Below are 21097 nucleotides of genomic sequence, written 5' to 3'. Positions count from 1 at the left end.
CAATTATAAAATATTAAGAAGGAGCAGAAATGAAAAACCCATACAAATTAGAAATAAATTAATAAAATCTATATTTATTTCGTTTTAGAACAGAGAAAGGAAAGAATTCTTTTTTTTCGACGTTTATATCATTTATACGATAAACTAGAAAAAGAAAAACTGCGGATAACTCCTCTCATTACTTCACATAGTACGCCGGGCAAATATTTATCGGATTTATTAAGCTATACACAAAAAAAGTCAGTCCCAAGTGTTACAATTGCTGAGGACAAGTGTCTTCACCCAGCGAGGAAAAAAATACGCTTACAGCCTTTTCTTCATTAATCATAATAATTAATAATTAACCCTCAATCATCGTTATTGTTCCCCCCCCCCAGCCCTCGCTGTGACCCACCAACCAATCCAATTTATTTTAACGCCTTTAAACTCGTTTTTATTTTCATTTATTTTTTTTCAAATTAATTGTTCTTGCTCTGCATCGTCACAATCACTTGAAGATTAACAATAGTCTTTTCCAGCATATCAACCCATGAAGAATTATTAAGTGAACACATGAGTTGATTATTACATGGCTCAGCGGTGGTGGAGCCAGAGATGGTGGAGGTGATGGCAGAATTAGCACTAGTAGTAACATTAACACTGTTCAATGTTTTCTCTCCAGATCTCTCGCCACCATCTCTAATGGTCTTGTCACATTTCTCCTTTTCACTCTTGTCCTTCTCCTCGACATCCATACTGGGATCGACAGCCTCCCCCGCAGGATCCATCACAGTCTCAGGGGAAGTCTCCCCCTCTGTTGTCTCTCTCTCCTCCCTCTTCTCGTCGTTGCCAAATTTTCGTTTTTTCGCTGGTGCCTCGCTCTCCTGGCTGCTCTCCTTGGTTTTCACCGCCCTGACCCTAGCCAGGAGAGTGTCGAGAGCTGGTTGGAGGGAGGCAGGTGGCTCGAGCCTGCTGCCACTGCTGTAGACGAGGGCCAGGGCCCGAAGATCCCCTGTCAGCCTGGGGGCAGAGGTCTTCACGTCGACAGCCTCCACCATTCCACTGAGAGAGGACACGACGTTGTCGATGAGGGAGCACGTTTGCTCGGTGAGCACGTGGCTCGCCAGCTTCGGGAAGAAGGTCTTGAGGAATGCGTGGATGGCAGGGACAGAGAGGGAGGACCTCTCGTCGAGCAGAACAGCGTCGACGTAGTCAACAGTGTAGGAGGAGCACAGGAGTGCAGCTATGTGCTTCCTGTCTATGTGACTGGCGGCATGGACATCCAGCCAGAGCCTGGGGAAGAGAGCGAGGTGCAGTGGGACTCCCTCGAACCCCAGCATTGCACTGAGATTGATGAGAGTGTCGGTCATGCAGTCGTTATTAATGGCCAATCTGCACATGACGTCGATCAACTCGTGATAGGGAAGATAGAACTCGAGGAGGGCTGAGTCGTACTCTGGATCGACTCCTTTAGCAGCTTCCAGCTGTGAGTGGGGGACAGCCATCTGGACCATTGGTCTGGCGGGTCTGGCAGCCATTTTGCCAACAGCTGCCGATGTGGATCTTCTCGGGAGGTAGGGCCCCGGGGGGACAGCAGCGTGGGACTCCTGGAGGGCTGCGTGACAGTGGGAGAGCAGGGGCGCCAAGATGAGAATGGCCTCGGCTGGGACCAGCATGACGAGCTCCTTCAGCAGATCGATCGCCAGGTTTCGAAGCTCTGGGGGGTTGTAGGTGTTCAATAAGGTTGCCAGCTTCCTCAGGATCTCTGGCCACTCCTTGCAGTTCGCCAGGATGCTCCTGGGGTCTGGGCTGTCTCTGGAGGTTCTGACACACCTGACGCATCTCACCAACTCGACGATTATGGCGATGAGCTCTGCCAGATCCCCAGCTACGTGACACGCCGTCGCCTCGTGGTACATTATGTGCAGCATGTGGAAGGCTTCCAGAGCCATCCCCAGGCCACCGTTGTACACGACGTAGAGACGATCGTCGTCGGATTCTATCAGAATCCTGAAGGCCGAGATGAGCGTCGCCCAGCAGGATCTGCCGTCCAGACCCTGGAGGTAGGAGGAGAGGGTTCCGCGTCTGAAGGAGGCGATCTCTGACTCCTCTTGCTCGGTTTGGTCGGGGTGACGAGCCACCAGCAGCTGCATCAGCTTGAAGAGCTCGTCCACTGCTGTTGAGTACTGAGTTGGGTGGGGGGTGATGTTCTTGAAGGCCCACTGGATATTCTGGTGCGCTGCTAACTGACGAGTGAAGGTCCGCGATTGCTGGCAGCAGAGACGTAAGAGGCCGTAGTACGCTGGCAGCATCACTCGGTTGAAGAGGACAACGTCCTGGTCCTCGTGATCGGCTCTAGAAAGTACATTAAATATTTCAGGGGGAATTTTTTGTTGAGGCGTTTTCCATTTTCCTTTCTTATAGTTATTCTGACGTAATCCATTTTTTTTACTGTTTCATTTTGCCCTATTCTCACCTACTATTTCATTTTAGACTTCACAATTGGATTAATTTAATTTTATCCAGTCTTATTCTTATTATATACATTTTTTCCTTAATTCACGCGTTGCGACATTGAATGAAGAGAAATTTAGTTTAAAAATCATAGTCATTCGAAATCTCATTCGGGTAATAGAAAAATCTCGCCATGTATTCTTGAAAATTTTTAAAATGTGTTTTTCCATATTATGGAAAGGAAATGAAAAGACTCAGAAAGGGATAATCGGCTAGAAAATGGATTTTTTTTTCTTCTTTTTTGTCGGAGGGAACTTGGAGTGACTTTTTTTCTTAAATATTAGAAGAATATCCATAAATTCGATTTCTATCTTTGTCTTTTGATAGAATGAATAGAATAAATGACAGAAATTGAGAATTGGTGACTACAAATTTTACCGCATTATTATTACGTAATTTCACTCCATAATTTTCTGTCAACAGTTGCAAAAAAAAAAATCAGTGAAGTTCCAAACGTTTTTGTAATACTTACAAAATATAATTAAATGCAATATTCTTTGTGACGTGCGGATTATGCAGGATCATAGCGACATTTTCTGGACAATCAGAACACACGTGGTACCAGAAGAGGAGAACTGCCTGCTTGTTATGATGCACTGGAATACTGGGCTCTGAGAGTTTCGGGTGAAAGAGACTCCAGAGATCATTCAAATACTGTCCAAACATGATTTTCTCGGTTTTAGAGATGACGCAGTAAGTCATGAGTGCGAAGTAAGCAGTGAGTTTCATGGTTCCATGGCTCTGAATGTCGATGTAATGCCTGGCAGGCTGAAGGAGCCTCAAGAGGGCAGTGTAGATCTGATGGAGAATGAGAGTGGCCTCAGGGGACAACTGAAACTCCCGATTTGAGTTGCATCCTAGGCCGAGTCTGTGGGCAGACCTGTAGCCCTGTCTGAAGTGGCTGGAGGGTACAAGGGAGACCAGCAGAAAGGCAGCAGCAGACCTGACCCTCTGATTCGAGTGTTCAATGAGGAAATGTTGGAGCCAAGTGTCGAGTCCCTGGAGGACCCAAGCATGAGCCAATTTACTTCTAGTGACAGCGAGGGCCAGCCACTCGAGGGCGCCATGAGGAGCGACCCTGGCGGCCTCCCAGACTCTTCCTAGGATGAGTTGAGTCATGCAGGGCAGCCCTGTATTCACAGAGGGTCCAGATCCCTCGGTCAAAAGGGTCAAGAGCTTGAAGAAGGGCTGACAGACGTCTGTGTGCTTTGTAATCGCCTGGAATATCATCGTGACGATGTGAATCGCCAGTCTATCGTTCCACCTGCACAACGACAGAATTAGATTCTTGGTCTGAGTGAGATTGATGACGTCCCTGGTCTGTTGGTACAGAAAGGGAAATCCCTTTCCACTGGCAACTGCACTCAGATCAGCTTGGGACAGTGTCAACTGGTGATTAGCTCCTCTGCTCCTCTCGACGAGACTCGCAATCAGCGTTATCATCTTGTCGAGAGACGCTGGTCTGAGTTTCTCAGCAGGGACAGCCACAACCACTTCCTCCTCTTCCTCCTCCTCCTCCTCTTCGCTCACAGTGTCCACCATCTCGTGGGTCTTGTGACCGAGGTAAAAGTTTATCATGGTGGAGATGGCCTGTACCCTAATCAGGAAGAGAGTCTCCTCCTCCCCCATCTTGCTGAATTCGTACAAGAAGCTGAAGTACTCGGTCAGGTGTTTCAAGTGCTGTTTAGCGTGCTCCATCAGGGACAAGAGCATTCTCACGAATCTAGTGACACAGGACTGCGTTCCCACAGTGTTCACAGCAGATCCATCGGGCTCCGTTTCAGTATCATTGGACGTTAGCAAGTAGAGAGGTGCCTGGGTTGCCCTCAGTCTCTGAATCACGTGGATACACAAACGCTGGAACATCTGTCTCACCATCTGATTGGGACACTTGACTAGTATCTGAATTGGCCACCACGAGTCACTGGCCATTCTCTCGAGAAATCTGGCGCACGCACCGTTGGAACCATTGAACTGCTTCGTCAGCAACTCAACCCACTGCACCATCGTCGGCTTCTCTTTAGCATGAATGAAAGTCTCCATGAAGAATGACGTCGACAGCTCTGCAGACATCTCAGTGACGTCAGGCTGAATCGAGAGGAGAGTCTGTGGTATGTAGCCACAGATCTGCCACATGAAGCTGAAGTACGTGTGCTCGAAGATATTTTTATCCTGGAGGAAGTGCATATTGTCCTGCCATATCCAGTCCTCGAGTTCTTTGTTCAGCTCCAGGGTGGGGAGTTTATCCCCTAATACTTTGAGATCCTCGTGGGACGACTGGGACATACTGACAGTCCCTGGGCTGGAGCCAGTCGCCTCCTCCTCTCGATTGTGACCCTGATCATTGGGGTCTGCACACCACTCGTAAAACAACATGTACGCTGAGTTTGTCTTCTCGAAACTGAAGTCCATGAATTTATCAGTGACTGAATCGTACGTTTTGCTGGTCATTTCTCCCCCGAAACACTCGGCTGCCAATTGACTGGGGTCGAAGGGCTTCACCTCGGCGTCATTGAAGAGGAACCACTTGTCCTTATTCGCTGACGTTCTGTCCTTGATGAAGCTGTAGTAGTGACCCCCATCGGCAGTCCCTGTGTGCACCGTCACACCTATCAAATCGTACTGATAATGCTCAGCTCTGTGCTCCTCCTCCTGATCCTCCCTCTTGCTCTTCATCTCCTCCTCCTCCTCCTCGTTCTCACACTCAGTCTTCTCAGTCTCGCACTTTCGCTTCTCATGATGGGACATGAGTTTCTTCTCCACGTACCCTGACATGTCCAGTCTCAGAGGGAAACTGAAGTGAGTGTTGACTTTTTCCTTCAACATAGTCCCCATGTTGAAGGTGTACCTCATGGTATTGAAACAGAGAATGTGGGGGAGTTTTTTGAAGCAAGCCCTCTTCTCAGCCCTCGCTTTCTTGCCACACTGGGAGCACGTGTACATGTTGTCCCCCTCGAGGGTGTCCTTCACCGTGACCTCGTCGAGGCTCTCGTAAAGATTCCTCATGTCAGCCACCTGACACCTGACCGTGTAAAACTCCTCCAGAGTTCTGCTGACGTGTTCACAGTCCAGGGAGACGACATTGTTGGAGATTACACCACAGAACAGCGTTTTCACCAGGTCCTTGAGGTCTGACGTCATCTCTTCGAGTTTGGAAACGAGATCGATGAAGAACTCGGCCATGTCCTTCTGCTCCCCAGTGTTCAGGGGCTCGTGGTTCATCGTGTAGACCCTGCAGAAGGACCTGGGGTTGTAGGCCTTTCGTTCAGACTCCAATAAATAAGCGAACATCCTCTGGAGTTCGCGCAGGGTCAGCTGGTGTTTGTTAGCACGATTGCACTCGGCGTGGAGGATGGCAGCCCTCGCCTGTGGCATCATGTAGAGGTGCTGCATGCAGCTAGCCATGTAGCAGGTCGCCCCGAGGTTCGTCAGCCCCACGTACCCACAGTCAGCCCTGCCATCCTCGTGTGGCCAGTAGTCCCAGGGATAGGGAGAGTGTGGCCCCGGCTTGTGCTGTGTCAGCAGCTTCTCGTGAAGGATTCTGTAGTTATCAGGCGCCGATTTAACGAGCTCCACCAGGAGATCAAAAGCCGCTGACCTCGACACCTGGCTCTTGCACTTTGGGACGTGTTTCATCTTGGAGTTTGGCAATGCAAAGAGAAAATCGAAGACTCTGTTCAGCAGGTTCTTTCCAGTCTTCGATTGCTTGCAGGGGGGATTGTGCGTCATAATGTTGCAGGTGAGGTTGAGAAGGCCCACTAGGGCATCGTCCTCGACGGTGTTGTGTCGAGTCTCCAGGTGTTCTCGAAGTAAAACAGAGTCTATGACTCTGCTGGCCAGGGCCTCGAGGTCGATGGTCGCTGTCGACTGCTCGGACTCCTCTGGTGCTTCAGGGAACCTGATGGCCTCCTCAGGAAGGGCGTCCACCAGCCTGCAGACCAGCCAGAAGTAGTCCCTGCAGGCAGGGCCATAGGGCTCCTTTCCATCCTCGTGGATTACAGAGTGGAGATGAAGGGGGAGGTCCGGACGACGCCTGTGGGACGGGTGCATCGCCTCGGCGACGTGCAGGTGCTCCAGGAGAATATTCAACATCGGAACAATCAGTCCTGTTCTGTCGCAACGTCTCTCCGAGGGATTCTCCTCCTTGTCGTCGTCAGAAGTTGAAGCTGCTGATGTCGTTCCCAGGCACAATTTGTATAGAGCTGTGCAGATTTCTCGTCTGACTGCGGGCTCTGGGTCGTCCAGGACTAGTCTTCGCAGCCAGGTCCTTCCGAAAGATTCAGACGTCGAGCAGAAGAGGTTCTGCCTGATGGTTGGGTCACTGTGCACCCAGCAGACGAGCAAAGCCATCGTGTAGTGAATCACCTGAGATCGGCCAAAGAGCCCAGTCTTGTAGTGGTTTGGATCCTTCGGCAGGGAGGCCTCGTTCAGAATACTGGTGATCCTGGACATCACTGAGTCCACTGACATCATCGACAGCATCGCCTCGGACAGTCGTGGAACGATGAGCTTCTCCTGGGATTTATGACGTTTTTTCTCCTCTCGAATGACCCCCAGGTGGCACAATTGCTTTAACAGACTTGCGAGGCAATCCTGCTGCCATTCACTGCCATCGCCACGCTCGAGGCATCCCGACATGAAGATGTCGAAGAGGTGGCGGAGGCCTCCGTGCTGGACGAATAAAGTGGACCAGGGGATGGCGTCCTCCTCCTTCTGATCAGTCCCTTCGTTCTCCTCGACATCAGCTGATTTGGAGCTCGAGGACGACGAGGCAGGGACTGGGGTCCTTCTACTCAGGGACTCAATGATGTAGAGGGAGTACATGAGCTTCTGGGGACTCGCTGGATCCAGTAAATCGGGCAGAGACGCCTCCTCGAGCTTCTGGAAGCCTCGAAGGAGAGTTGGACTCGTTGGCAACAACGTCAGGGTATCCCAGACCCTTCGGGATAAAACCTGGGCTTTGGTGTGTGGGATTTTCTGTCCCCCTTTCACCGAGGATTTCATCGCACTCAGGGTTCTCATCAGCGTGAACAACTGCTCGAAATACTGGGGTCTGAGTAGTAAAAGCGTGGGTAAGCATTCCCTCGGCGGTGGTGGCAGCAGCGAAGGTGAATCCATGTCTCTCTTCCCTCGATTCCCCACGTTGCCACGTCCCCCAGAGGCCCCAAGGGAAATGAAGACCAATTGTCCGTCCTTGAACCCCATCTCCTGGAGCGTCTTCTCGTCGTAATCGAACGTCAACTCCTGCCCCTGAGTGATCATTCTGATTGGGCCGTCGGTGAGGAGAGTCCCCAGGACTGAATTTCCTGTGCTTGATGTCCCCGAAGATCCGGCTTCTGCATTAATTCCTGAAGAGCTGCTCGAGGACTTGGAGTTTTGAGTGTCGTCCCACCATTTGGCCACTTCGGCCCTCAGATCAGCGACGAAATCAGTGCTCAGCAGTGAGAAGCTCGTTTTATCTGGAATTCCAGCTGGCTGGACGAAGATCTTGAGGTGCTGACCCTTCTCCGAGGAGCTCATGGCCAGGTGGGAGCCTGCGCCCCTTCCCTCGAGTGCCCATCTCCTCAGATGATAGGCGTATCTCTTTCTGAAGGCCTCCAAGTGGGTCCTGAGGAGGAGGAGGGCTCGCTGGATGCACCTGAGACTCGCCTCCTCGTTGTGCTCGAGGTCACCACTGGCAGCAGCCAAGTGGGTCATGCACTGAGAGACAAATTCAGCTTCTTGGGTCAACTGACGTGACATGTAGTAGCCGTTGAGGTACTGGATCGCTGCCATGCTGACGTCTGTTGATTTGGCTCGAAGGGCGATCCTCCAGAGGAAGTCCATTCCTATCGAGTCGACGTCCCTCAGGGGCCTGTCCAGGTGGGCTGCAGCCAGTCTAGCTAGATTGCAGAGCTGCTGGAAGAGGCTCAGTCCTGTCATGCTGATGGTCTCTGGGGGCAGGGACGGCAGTTTTCTCATGCAGAGGTGCTTCAGGGTGTCCATACCGAGGGCATGCTGCTCGGTGGACTTTGCCTGGCTCAGCAACCAACTGAAGAGCTCATCGGCGCAGGTCGAATCCTGGGAGAGACACTGCCAGAGTATGTCCACCTGCTCCAGACTCAGTCTGAAGCAGTCGGGCGATCCCATGGGGGAAAATATCGATGATAAAAACTGGAGGCGAACCTGGACCTCAGTCTGGTGTGAATACAAGTTGGAGGTGCTCGAGTTGACGTTGTTGGCGTAGTTATTTGAGTATGTTTTCAGATTATTGAAGAAGTGCTTCATCATTCCTCGTTCTCTGTCGGCCCAGGTGGTGATTGTGTGGGCGTCCATAGCCCCAAATTGCTGGAAACTGGCTAGTAATTTTGGGAGGAGTCGCAGAGACACCACTACCGATCTGTTGGCTGCCAGATTCTCCAGACAACCTTCGATGAACTTCATGGGGATGAGACGATCGACGTTGAAGCATAATAAATTACAGAGGGCCTTTTCCGCCTCGAGGGCGAGGCCCTCAGCAAGTTGCCCTATTTTGTCGTCCTGGAGGAGGTCCCACAGAAGAGTATTCCCAGGTTTGCAGACGGTTTCCAGGTTGAATTGTGCGTGTCTCGAGGACATGGACCTCTGCTGCTGCCTCAGGGCTCTTCTCCTGACTTGAGGAGGTCTGAAGACCGATCGCCTGATCTGCCCCAGTTGAGAATGATGATGATGTGCATGTGGATGATGGGGATGATGGGACTGATGGCTGTGGGAATGGTAAGCCTGCATCTGAATGGCAGTCAAGTGTCTGGCAGCGAGTTGAGCGAGCTCCTCCTCGCATCCACTCTCCTCTCCATCGAAGTCCGCCATATTCTTCTCACTTTTGTTGGAGATTCGGCTGCTGTAGGATCCCTCCTCGTCGGAGAGCATCTCGTCGAGTCCAGAGGGGAGGAATTGTTGGCCAGTGGCGTGAACCAGCCCAGCGAGCTCTGAAATAACAGCACCAGTTCCATCCACAGTTCCCACCACGATGCTTGCTGTCACGTTGTCACTGTCCTCGTCGTCGTGAGAGCTGTCCACTGATTCTGGGTGAGACACCAATGACATGTACTTGTCGGCCTGGTTTTTGGGGGCATTTCTCAGCAGAACACTTGAACTGGGGACTTGCTGGTCGTTGGGAGTCAGCAGGGACCTCTGGTGATGCTTGACACAGTCCAGGGTGTCCTGGATTTTCTCCTTAGGGCCATCCAGTGAGTTCATGAGCAGTGGCTTGTCCTCAGTGGTCAATCTCTTAACAGGAGTCTTTCTTTTTCTCAATACTTTTCTCTTCTTCTTCTCGTGCACCACTGGCTCTTCAGTGGCTGATTTTTCAGTGTCGGCCTCAGCATCAGAGCCACTCTGATGTTTATTTTTGAGATTATTCCCCTCGTCCTCAACTGGAGATATCACTGGGGTTTCAATCGACTGATTTTGATCCTCTGATATTTTCTCGTGAAACTCATCGACGTCGAGGTTTGTCATCGGTGTCTTGGGTTTGCAGTTGCCCTCGCAGTCACTACTGTCACCCCCTCTCGCCTGTTTCCGAGGAGATGGCCCCTCAGAAGGAGCTGGGGATGGCTCCTCCTCGTCTTCCTCCTCTGGGGAACTCCCATCCATGCCACTGGGGTCTGTACTGCTGCTCTCAATCCCCTCAGCCCCCTGGAGAGCAACATCCCTATTCTTCATCGACATTCCCATCCCCACGAGACCTCCAGGGTACCCAGAAGCCCCAGATGTCCATATGAACTTGATCAATGCTGACGCCAGGAACAGACTCTGCTCTGTGTGGTCCTTAGGCTCCAACTTGCCAAGAAGAGAGTACAGATGGAGGACAGGGGGTGGAGCGAGATGTTTCACCAGTGGTGCGAGGAGATCGTAGACCTGGCGAGCGCAGTGTTTCAACTGAGCAGCCTGCCAGATGATATCCATATCTGACGAGGATATCCTCCCCTCCATCGCCAAGAAGCTCAGCACAACGTGACTCTGCTTGATGACCTCCACATGGAGATTGGGACCGAAAATATGGGACACTATGCTATTCTCAGTGAGCCAAGCTGCCAGGGCATGTCCCACCTGCTCGACCTCGGCCACAGTCTCCGAATTGCAGAGTTCATTGAACGTTGTTATGTGGGCATTGATCTGTGCTATTCCTGCCAGTCTCATCGTCAATGTTGTGCTGGTGAAGTACTTGAAGGCCAGGTCCAGTCCATCGCGATCAAAAGTGGGAAGGACTGACTCGATGGGGTCTTTTATTGCACTCCACATGAAGTCTGCCATTGTCCTGACAGCTGGGGTGCGAAGTTCCTTGTCGTGCAGACGACACATGTACTTCATCACTCGTGACCTCAGGGGGACAAACAGCTGGATCACAGAGGCGTAGTTCAGCCAGAGTTTGAGGTTGCAGATGACAGCTACCATTGAGTGGGCAAGACCCACTGGGAGGGGCTCCTCCAGGTCGAAGCACGAGGACATGAGGTTGAAGCCACCCCTGTGACAGAAGATGGAGACTGCACGGATGAGGGGGGAGGGCACCTCTGGGTCGTGGGGCTCGCAGTAGCCCCCCTCGTCCTTGACGGGGGCCAGGGGGTTCAGGGCCCCTCCGTGCTTTATGGCGATGTACAGGGGGAAGTTGAGGAGGAATATCTTCGAGACGAGGTGGAACAGCTTCTCCAGGTCCTGCTGGGTCCATTTGGAGTCGTGCTGAGGGCCTTGAGGCCCTTTCTCTCCAGCTGATGACGAGGTGCTCGCCTCCTTTGCCTCGTTTTTCTTCACATCCTCTGGGGATTGCGAGGATTTCACTGACGAGCCTGACGACCCTGGGTCGGGACTCGGGGGCTTCTCCTCGGGCTTTGAAGCCTCCACTGGGGGCTGCGGGGCCAGGGGGGACTTCTTCTGGGGGATTGAGGAGAGTTGCTTGAGGGAGGAGAGGATCACTGCGTGCGTCAGTCGTATGAATCTATCCAGGTTGTTTGGCTCTCGATAGCAACACATGCACTGGCGCTGCACCCACTGGTTGACGTAGTCCAGGATCGTGTCGATGTCCAGAGGACTGAGGGAGTCATCTTGCTCTTTTGAGGCTCTGTCTTCATCTGGAAAACATTCACTCCATTTATTTCGAGGTTAATGCAGTTTTTTTTTTTATTCTGTGGAGACAATTCTCGTTATTCTATGGGGCAAAATGGACACGATATTTTTTTTCAATGTTTATAACTTGTGGAGAAGAAGAATTGTGTTTTCCCTGGGGAATAAATTATCCCATTTAATTGATAACTCAATGAGTGATGAGTATTTCTCATCGAAATGGAATGACGAATGCCCCCCCCCCAACAAGTGAAAAAAGTTGGGTTCATTGTCTTTACGATTTACTTAACTCGACAATGGAAAATATAAAATTTGTGTTCAACTGTCGACTTCATAACCAAGAAAATGGTATTCTCCTCTTGGTAATGTCCCAGGGACTCATTAACACGGTCTATGACACTGTTTATCCGTGAATGGTGATGACAATAAACTAATGAATGCTGAATAATTGGAGTAATAATCTTACAACAGAGCAGTAGATCGTGAAAGTCAGCACACACATCGCACATGATTTCCCTTCCCCTCGTGTTTGTTTAAATAAATTAACGGACCGACAATCACCTCGACGTTTCCATTACTCAATTATCGATGAATTCATGGTTTTTCACGTTTAACTACAACATTTGTTCAATATTTACTGAGGGGTGATTGAAAAAAAAAATCGCTTGGATTTTCTTTCTCTTGTTTCAATGGTCTTCAACAGTTGATTAGTATCACGGTCACCATATTGGTTTTTCGTGAAAATAAAATTCCCAACTCTTTTTGTTGTGGTTAAGGTGGATTTACATTGGAACTGTCATCGGGGTGGGGGGCAACCACCAATGGGGGGTTTCAAATTTATTTGTCGACGGAATTGTTGTTTGAATTTTATAATAATTATTTGACGAGTGAATCGAAAACCCAAAATTAAAAATGACAATTAATAATTTTCGATCAAAAATTGTTTCCTCTCTGAATTATTCGCTCGATTGTTCGTTCATNATGACGAATGCCCCCCGCCTAACAAGTGAAAAAAGTTGGGTTCATTGTCTTTACGATTTACTTAACTCGACAATGGAAAATATAAAATTTGTGTTCAACTGTCGACTTCATAACCAAGAAAATGGTATTCTCCTCTTGGTAATGTCCCAGGGACTCATTAACACGGTCTATGACACTGTTTATCCGTGAATGGTGATGACAATAAACTAATGAATGCTGAATAATTGGAGTAATAATCTTACAACAGAGCAGTAGATCGTGAAAGTCAGCACACACATCGCACATGATTTCCCTTCCCCTCGTGTTTGTTTAAATAAATTAACGGACCGACAATCACCTCGACGTTTCCATTACTCAATTATCGATGAATTCATGGTTTTTCACGTTTAACTACAACATTTGTTCAATATTTACTGAGGGGTGATTGAAAAAAAAAATCGCTTGGATTTTCTTTCTCTTGTTTCAATGGTCTTCAACAGTTGATTAGTATCACGGTCACCATATTGGTTTTTCGTGAAAATAAAATTCCCAACTCTTTTTGTTGTGGTTAAGGTGGATTTACATTGGAACTGTCATCGGGGTGGGGGGCAACCACCAATGGGGGGTTTCAAATTTATTTGTCGACGGAATTGTTGTTTGAATTTTATAATAATTATTTGACGAGTGAATCGAAAACCCAAAATTAAAAATGACAATTAATAATTTTCGATCAAAAATTGTTTCCTCTCTGAATTATTCGCTCGATTGTTCGTTCATATTTGAAGATTTTTTTTGTTTAAAAATTTAATATGTGAAAAAATCAATAAATCGCGATTGATGGGGTCTTTGCCTCTTTGTTCGATCATCCGGGAGAGGGGGCAATAGACCAATTGACGTTCAGACCAAAAGGCGCGGGAAAAGTTTGAATCTCACGGCAATTGATTTGGGAATTCAATGCAAACATCGGCATAACGATAATATTTAAATAATTTTTTTTATTGAATATAAAATAAGGGAATGATGTTGAACGATTTTGACATGATTAAATTTATTAATCAATTCAAGTCCATCGGAAAATTACATTATTCATAATTTTATTAATTTCTGATTTTCAATGAAGATTCGCAGATTTCAATTATTTTAAGAATAACTTCTTTCAATAGTAGCGGAATAATTATTATTTTGAAAACACTGTGGCTGTGTTAAAGAACGCAAAAAAAAAAATTCGACAGCAACTAAATTCATTTTCGAATTTATTATTTGTATTGTTAATAGTGCGGTAATAACGGTGATACGTCTATTCTGGAATGCACATTACGCCGCAGGTGTTTCAGAATCTGAAGATTCTTCGGCGTGTGTAGCTCCTTCACGAACGATGCACATGCAATACTTGGTTTTACCGACCATCGTCTGACACTCAGCTTCAACGTTTGCACCTGCAGGGCAGTCCCTCTCAGTGTCACAGTCACTCTGCTCCTGACACTCTGGAGAATGAAAATAAATCTGTGTAACGGTATTTCTAAAAATTCCGTATTTCTGCGACGGATATTTTAAATTCAGCAGTGAAGCGACAGAACGTTCAAGTAAATTTAGCCCTTGGCTGAGTTTTCGAGGAATATCTCCGAATCTAAGAGAGATACCGAAATTTTCGTAGAGACCTTTTTTATAGAGCGAGTTGAGGGCTATAGAAAAGGTCATGATAAAAATTTTGTTATCTCCCTTGGATTTCGAGATATTTATTGAGAGCTGATTAGACAATTCAGCAGCGAAGCGGTAAAAGGATTTAAGTCGAGTTAGTTCTTAGCTTAGTTTTCGAGGAATATCTCCGAATCTAAGGAAGATATCAAAATTTTTGTAATGACCTCTTTTATAGAACGAGTTGAGGGCTATAAAAAAGCTTTTAACACAAATTTTGCCATCTCCCTTAGATCTCGAGCTATTCAAGGTAAACTATTTAACTATTGACAATCAACTTCAACGTTTTTACCGCTTCGCTACTAAATTCCTAGAGGTGAATTAGAAATTCCCAGGGCATTATTCAATATCACCGAAAAGCTGGAATATTCCGCTGAAAAATTGACTAATTAATAACAAAACGACGAATTAATTCAGATTTTTTGGTCGACTTACGCCTAGCATGTACCACTGATGCAAAAAAGAATGTGACAGCCATCAAAGTCACTAATAGCGTGAAGGAGCGGTTCATCTTGACGGCGAATAACGACGTTAACTGTCCCAAGTTTTCCCTGCAGTCGAGTATTTGCGAGCCGATAATGCGTCCAGTTTTATCGTTATCGTTTCCCAGTTATCGAAATAAACACGCCAACAAAGTTGGAAAATGCTTGTTAAAACGGCTGTGGAACGGGAGTTGAGAGACAATTAGCGAGTCATCATAAAGGTGGATTACTGGAATGTAAAAATTTAATGCATTTAATGAAGAATCCCATCAGAGAGCAATGAAATAATGCGACGAACACTTGGTCCTCAGAGGCCGTGAGAAGCCGCTTGAGTTACGATAGCGGCTGACGATTACCGTTTTAATCTACTTGGAGGGGCGACAGGCATACGTGGCGGACTATTTGCCTCGTTGACTCACTGCCGACTCGCGTTTATTTTGACACAGGAGAATTCATTCTCATTCAATTTATTTCAGTAGCGAATCGGTAAAACGATTGAAGTCGACCTCGTTTTCGAGACTTATCTCCGAATCTAAGGGAGATAGCGAAATTGTTGTCGGAATATTTTTTGTAGCTCTCAATTCGCTCTACAAAAAAGGTCCTGACGAAAGTTTTGCTATCTGCCTTAGATTCCGAGGTATTCGTTGAGAACTGACTAGTTGTCAAAATCGACGTAAACTTTTTTTTTTTTTTTTTTTTTTTAAGCCCGGTGGCTTGGCGCAGTGGATAAGTTCGGAGATTCAAATATTTAGGTATTAAACACCCATCGGAGAAATTTCTTTATTTCTTGCAAAAAAATTCATATAAATCTATCTACTTCTAGTACAAACCACCCCCTTACAGATGACTTCGTCACAGATCCTCTTCGAGTTTCGTGAGCATGACATGCAATGTGGTGAAGAAGGAAAAGGTTTTCGACATGTACTGAAACAACAGGAAATCATTAATTTCCGAATTGCCCATTTCTTCAATTTGCGTTCAAATTCAATTAATTAATTCGCGGAGTTTGCTCTAACCGTTGCGTAATAATTCATGGATAATTCCGACAAGAGTCCCCCGACCGCAATCTTCGGAGGCTTTTGACATCTCTGGATCCCGAAAATTGCGATTCTGCTGAATTCCTGGGAATTTTGAATCCACGGGGAACTGTACAACGCCCAGCCGACCTCTTCGCACTGAATAATTACATGAGTAATGAATACGGAAATTGATTCAGATATGAATGGGAATAGCTCACCGCTGTTGTCAGACTCTCTGCAGCCCACGCGACACAAAGAAGCTCCAAGGAATATCCAATGTCAATGCCCACGAATTGAACTTTCTGATCGACTGGTTCATTCTACGGAAAAAAGTGTCACCGAATTTCCAATTGAAAGCACTCGGATTATGGGTCCCGAGCACACATCCCCCGGAAGAAAATTCCTCAGTAAAAAAAAATCCGGAAAGAATTCCTGGGAAAATCAGTCACCGTTTTTGAGATAGACCTACCCCAACTAGATGAATTCCTCCACAGGCAATGGATATCGTAGCCAATACGACTGTTGCTGCTACCACAGGCCGAACAGTTCTGATTGTTTCATCGATGTACCTCAGAAAAGAAATCATTCATTTATTTTCATCAATTTATTGCAGATTGTTTCCATTTTCTACATTATTTTACACCTCGAAAGCGACAGTTTTGGTCAATTATCAAAGCTATCACGGACGAAAAAATTTAATGTAAAAACCTATCGAATTCGTTAGAAAATTCTATTGAATGTTTTCTATTGAACATGTCAATAGAATTATCCAAAAACTAATGGAAAGTTTAATAGAAATTCAACAGAATTTTCTAACGAATTCGATGTTTTTTTATTAATTTTTTTTGTGCGTGATTCACCGCTATGAAAATGCGTCATATAGTCTAATATTCAACTCCTAATTTATATGTAAAAGAATTTTCAATAAAGGAGCACGTATTGAATTTGTTTCTGCTGTTAAATCAGTTGCGAAGCGGCCACAGCTGAGTTTTTGAAGAATATCTCCGAATCTAAGGGAGATGACAAAATTTTCGTAATTGCCTTTTTTGTAGAGCGAATTAAAAGCTACGAAAAACATTCTAACAAAAATTTTGTTATCTCCTTTAGATTCGGAGATATTCATTGAAAACTGGTGAATAGTCGAAGTCGACTTAAAAAAATCATTTTGTGAAAGATTTTTAACGAAGAGATGAACTAATTACCATAAAATATGCTGGTGTATACGAATGCACTCTTTGAGTTCTTCAGCGCTGTTGACATTTCTTATTTTTTCCGCGAGAAAATCAAGTCGAATTGTGGCGTACCAGAGGAGCAAACACCCCTGGCAATCGAAAGGGCCAGTACAGCCGCATTGAATAGCCCCTATCGATTCCAGTAGAAAAAGAATATCATAAGTTGGATGTTGGTACATGGGGAAGGGATACTCGGCTTCCGTTGGAAGCGACAGGTCCAGCGCTAAAGGACCGAGGATAACAGCTAAAGTTCCACAAAAAGAAACCATGTTGAATCTGTAGTGAAAGGGAGCGACTCGATTCACGTAGCTCATGAGTACTTTTCGCTCGTGGGGATTTGCGTTCTTCACGAAAATCTCCATTTCTTCGATCAAGTACTGTAACTTAAGGGCTTTATTGAATTCTAATGACCAAAATAATGTCAAGAAAACACAGAGAAAAATTATTTTTGCTTTTCAGAGACATGTCACTGAATTCACCGAAACTTCACCGCAATTTGGTGATTGATTTCTCGAAATTAGTGATAAGTCATTGAGAACATGTAACATGTGTCTGGAAATAAGCAAAATGTTGTATTGAAAAAATTTAACAGAAACCTGAATACTTTCTATTAATTTTCGGCTGATTCTATTCAAATTTTCAACATTCGATTTTTCTATACAATTTATTCTCTTCAGATATTTTCTCTACAATTTCCTCGGCTCAAATTTCCTAATTTTTTTCACTCTATTCTTCTTTTCCTCATCAAGAAAATCGAACAAACAACTTGGAAAATTAAGACCGAGGGAATTCTATAAAAAATATCTCAATAGAAATGCAATAGAATTGTCTAGCAAATTCGCTGGGTTTTTCTATTAAATTTTTTCATCCGTGTTCCATAATCACAGAAATGCTCACCTGAAACCGACGATAATGATATCTCCCAATCACCATTTTCACCACAACTTGAATGAGACAAACGGCTATACACAAGTGTTTGGTGAGTTGCATAAAACTGCTGCGTTGTTGATAGGCCGTTGCAAGCAGTGGACCAGCGAGGAAGACGGAGATGATCCAGGAAATCCACCAGCCGATTTGAAAGCTGATTTCCACGAGTCGCGATGCCGTCGAACTCGGCGGCCACGTAAACAGAATCCCCGTTGTCAATTTAGTGTATTGGATCGCAAACTCTGGAGTATATTCTTTGCCCATTGCGAGATTACCAAAAAAATTGAATCTTCTCGTCAACGGAACATTCGCTCAGGAGACGCCTTGAGCGAGTGCAAGATATCATAGGAAAGTACGAATAACTTGATAATAATCCGACGACTGATGGTGTCAGCACGCAACTTATGAGAGCGTAATGAAGTTGAAACAATTCGAAGACGGTTCGCTGTGAAGCGATATAAGGAGGAATAATTATCTCGTGAGAATACACAGCTGAAGGGTTGTGGTGATGTGGGGGAGAAAAGCGTAACATTTGTACAATTCCGAGACGACTATTAAAGTTATGAAGCAAGAGGGTCGGTACATCTTCAACAGCTTACAAAGTTAAACCCGACAATTATCGTCGACTTTAAATGGTCTCTCGAATGGTAGGGAATAGGTGCTCTGAAATTATTTCGACATTGAGAGACTTTGAGTAAAAATTCAATAACTCTGTGGTGTATTTCTCGGAATGATCATATAAAATTGCTCTTTATGACAGAAATTTTTGGATTAGACGACAATTTTCTCCATTCGGAATGCTAGAGTCCACTTTTCTAAAGCGGGTCTTCCATTTTTTGAAGCATCACACGAAGCGTAGTGAAGAACGACATGGTCTTCGATAAATACTGAAATGTGAGAGATTTATCTAAATGATAGAAATCGTAGAGCGAATGAGAGACGTCTCATTATCATATCGCTAATGAATTATTACCACGGCGTAATAATTCAGTGACAACTCCGGGATGAGTCCTCCAACAGTAACTTTTGGTATTTTATTCAATCTCTGCAGGACAATGACAACTGACCGGTTCGTTCTCTGAGATCTCTGTAACCAAGGAGAGTCGTACAGAGCCCATTTGACATCGTCCATCTGCAAGAAGACACGAGGCCCGATTTTTTATGAACGAAAAAAATTCCGGAAAGTGGTGATTACCGCTTTCATGAAGTTCTCCGCTGCCCAAGCGCTCAAGTAGAGCTCAAGGCCGTAGCCCACGTCGAGGCCGACGAACTGCGCTTTCACCTCCAGTGGCTCATTCTAGAAGAAAAATGAAGGACTCTTAGAATTTTTATTATATAAAGTTTAGTGGATGGGCAAGGGTTTTGCAAAGCTACCCCAATGAGATGGATCGCACCGAAAGCGAGGGATACAGTAGCCATTGCAACTGTCGTCGTGACTATCGGGCGGGCAACATTAATGGTTTTTTCGTTGAATCTGTAAACGTGAAGAAGAATGTAAGTAAAATTCTTTGGTTAAATTTAAACTTTGGCCGCGTTTTTAAGGAATATCTCCGAATCTGACGGAGTTATCGAAACTTTTGTAATAACCTTTTTTGTAGAGCGAATTGAGGGCTACAAAAAAGGTCATGACAAAAATTTGGCTATATCCCTTAGATTCGGAGATATCCCTCAAAAACTCGGCTGAAGCTGATTTTTACTGTTGGTCAGTTTTCGATGAATATCTCGGAATCTAAGGCAGATAGCAAAATTTTTGAAATAACCTTTTCGGTAGAGCACATTAAGAGCTTCAAAAAAGATATGTACGAAAATTTCGCTATCTCCCTTAGATTTTGAGATATTCCTCGAAAACTCAGTTAAGTCGACTTAAACCGTTTGACTACTTCGCCACTGATCGAAATTAATTAAAGTCTGTAAAAAACCTCGTGGTAAACCTCAATATACTTTGATGTACACGAATGCAAGCGTTGAGGTCGTCGACACTCGCAACGTTCCTCATATCGTCCGCCAGGAGTTTGAGTCGAGCAATAGTGAACCAAAAGAGCATGCATACTTGGCCATCGAGTGGTCCAACCGCGCAGCATTGGAACGCTACAATTGACTGTATGGTATAAACTATTTGAAAAATCGGGTAATAATCTATCGCGAATGGATAAACCGCTTCCGTTGGTAAATCTTGGTCCAGGACTAGGGGTCCACAGACGTAGGAGACCGCTGCTATGAACCCAATCACGTTCACCACGACGTGAACAGGCGCCGCTTTCCTCACGCAGGCATTTAACACTTCTCTTTCGCGGGGAATCGCACGTGCGAAGTAGTTCTCCATTACTGCAATTAATTCCTGCACATGATTAATACAATTGATTCAAGTAGTATGCAGTGACCCACACGGAGAAAATTTTTTAAGAATAATGTATTTAAAAATTAATTAACATTAACACTTTCACTAACATTAACATTAATTAACATCAACATTGTTAAATGCATTATTAATGCATTAATTAATTATTTTACCAATCAATAGTCGAATTCGCAAGACTGACGATTGTTTGGATAATCTCTAACTCTTTATTATCTCTAAATTATCAATTATTTTACTATTTTCTAAATTCCAATGATAAATGAATGAATTCAATTATTTTAAGGAACAAGTTCTCTTAATATTACTAAAATAACGATTGATGCCGATCGCTGCCCTCGCAAATATTTTTAAATTTCGTTCACCTGATATTCTCTCTGATAGCATCTGCACACAATCATCTTAATGATCCCATGGGAGATGGATCCCGCGAAGCAAATGTATTTCGTAACTTCCATAAAGTCATTTCGTGTCAAATAAGCGGTGTACAATATTGGAAGTTGAAAGGAAACCAATATAGAGCACAGAAACAGCCACTTAACTCCATTGAATTTTCTTTCCAGGCTCGAGGCTTGAGGACCCAACGGCCAGGAGCAGAGCAGAGTTGTTCCGTATTTAACGTAAGTTATCGCTAATTCCGGTAATTTTCTCTGAGCCATCACGGCACCATGAACAAATACGTATTATTCATGCGAATGTCGATCCATTGAGCTCTCATACTCGTGTAAGTCGCGATTATTTCGTCCCTCGGTTTAACAACGACAAGGATGAACTGGGGAAGATTCTTAAGGCTTTTCAAGTTTTATTTCGAATAACACTGAATAACGTAATTGCCGGTGATGAGACTTTGTTTGG

General features: G+C 45.5%; 3 protein-coding genes and 1 long non-coding RNA gene across 4 annotated transcripts; all 4 read right to left on the bottom strand.

Moving 5' to 3' along the window:
• Positions 1–47: 47 nt before the first annotated feature.
• Positions 48–12281, bottom strand: LOC107045798 (ubiquitin carboxyl-terminal hydrolase 34). Its single transcript, XM_015268153.2, has 3 exons — positions 12038–12281; positions 2966–11579; positions 48–2334 (listed from the first exon to the last, which is right to left on the bottom strand). Exons 1-3 carry the CDS (start codon positions 12078–12080, stop codon positions 459–461), a joined length of 10533 nt encoding a protein of 3510 aa, XP_015123639.1. The 5' UTR covers positions 12081–12281; the 3' UTR covers positions 48–458.
• Positions 12282–13771: 1490 nt separating this feature from the next.
• On the bottom strand, positions 13772–14866 carry LOC107045797. Its single transcript, XR_001461483.2, has 2 exons — positions 14662–14866; positions 13772–14015 (listed from the first exon to the last, which is right to left on the bottom strand). It is a non-coding gene; the product is annotated as an uncharacterized LOC107045797 (long non-coding RNA).
• Positions 14867–15560: 694 nt separating this feature from the next.
• Positions 15561–18150, bottom strand: LOC107045792. The gene is made up of 6 exons (XM_015268148.2): positions 17857–18150; positions 16930–17336; positions 16197–16296; positions 15946–16047; positions 15725–15883; positions 15561–15632 (listed from the first exon to the last, which is right to left on the bottom strand). Exons 1-6 carry the CDS (start codon positions 18148–18150, stop codon positions 15561–15563), a joined length of 1134 nt encoding a protein of 377 aa, XP_015123634.2.
• Positions 18151–18694: 544 nt separating this feature from the next.
• Positions 18695–20993, bottom strand: LOC107045791. The gene is made up of 6 exons (XM_015268147.1): positions 20608–20993; positions 19818–20224; positions 19261–19360; positions 19082–19183; positions 18860–19018; positions 18695–18773 (listed from the first exon to the last, which is right to left on the bottom strand). The coding sequence occupies exons 1-6, from the start codon at positions 20899–20901 to the stop codon at positions 18702–18704; spliced, it is 1134 nt and encodes a 377-aa protein (XP_015123633.1). The 5' UTR covers positions 20902–20993; the 3' UTR covers positions 18695–18701.
• Between the last annotated feature and the right edge of the window lie 104 nt (positions 20994–21097).

This window comes from Diachasma alloeum, unplaced genomic scaffold, assembly GCF_001412515.2.
Source record: "Diachasma alloeum isolate Michigan unplaced genomic scaffold, Dall2.0 Dall_scaffold_01086, whole genome shotgun sequence".
Lineage (NCBI taxonomy): Eukaryota > Metazoa > Arthropoda > Insecta > Hymenoptera > Braconidae > Diachasma > Diachasma alloeum.
This window is presented reverse-complemented; position numbering and strand designations above follow the sequence as displayed.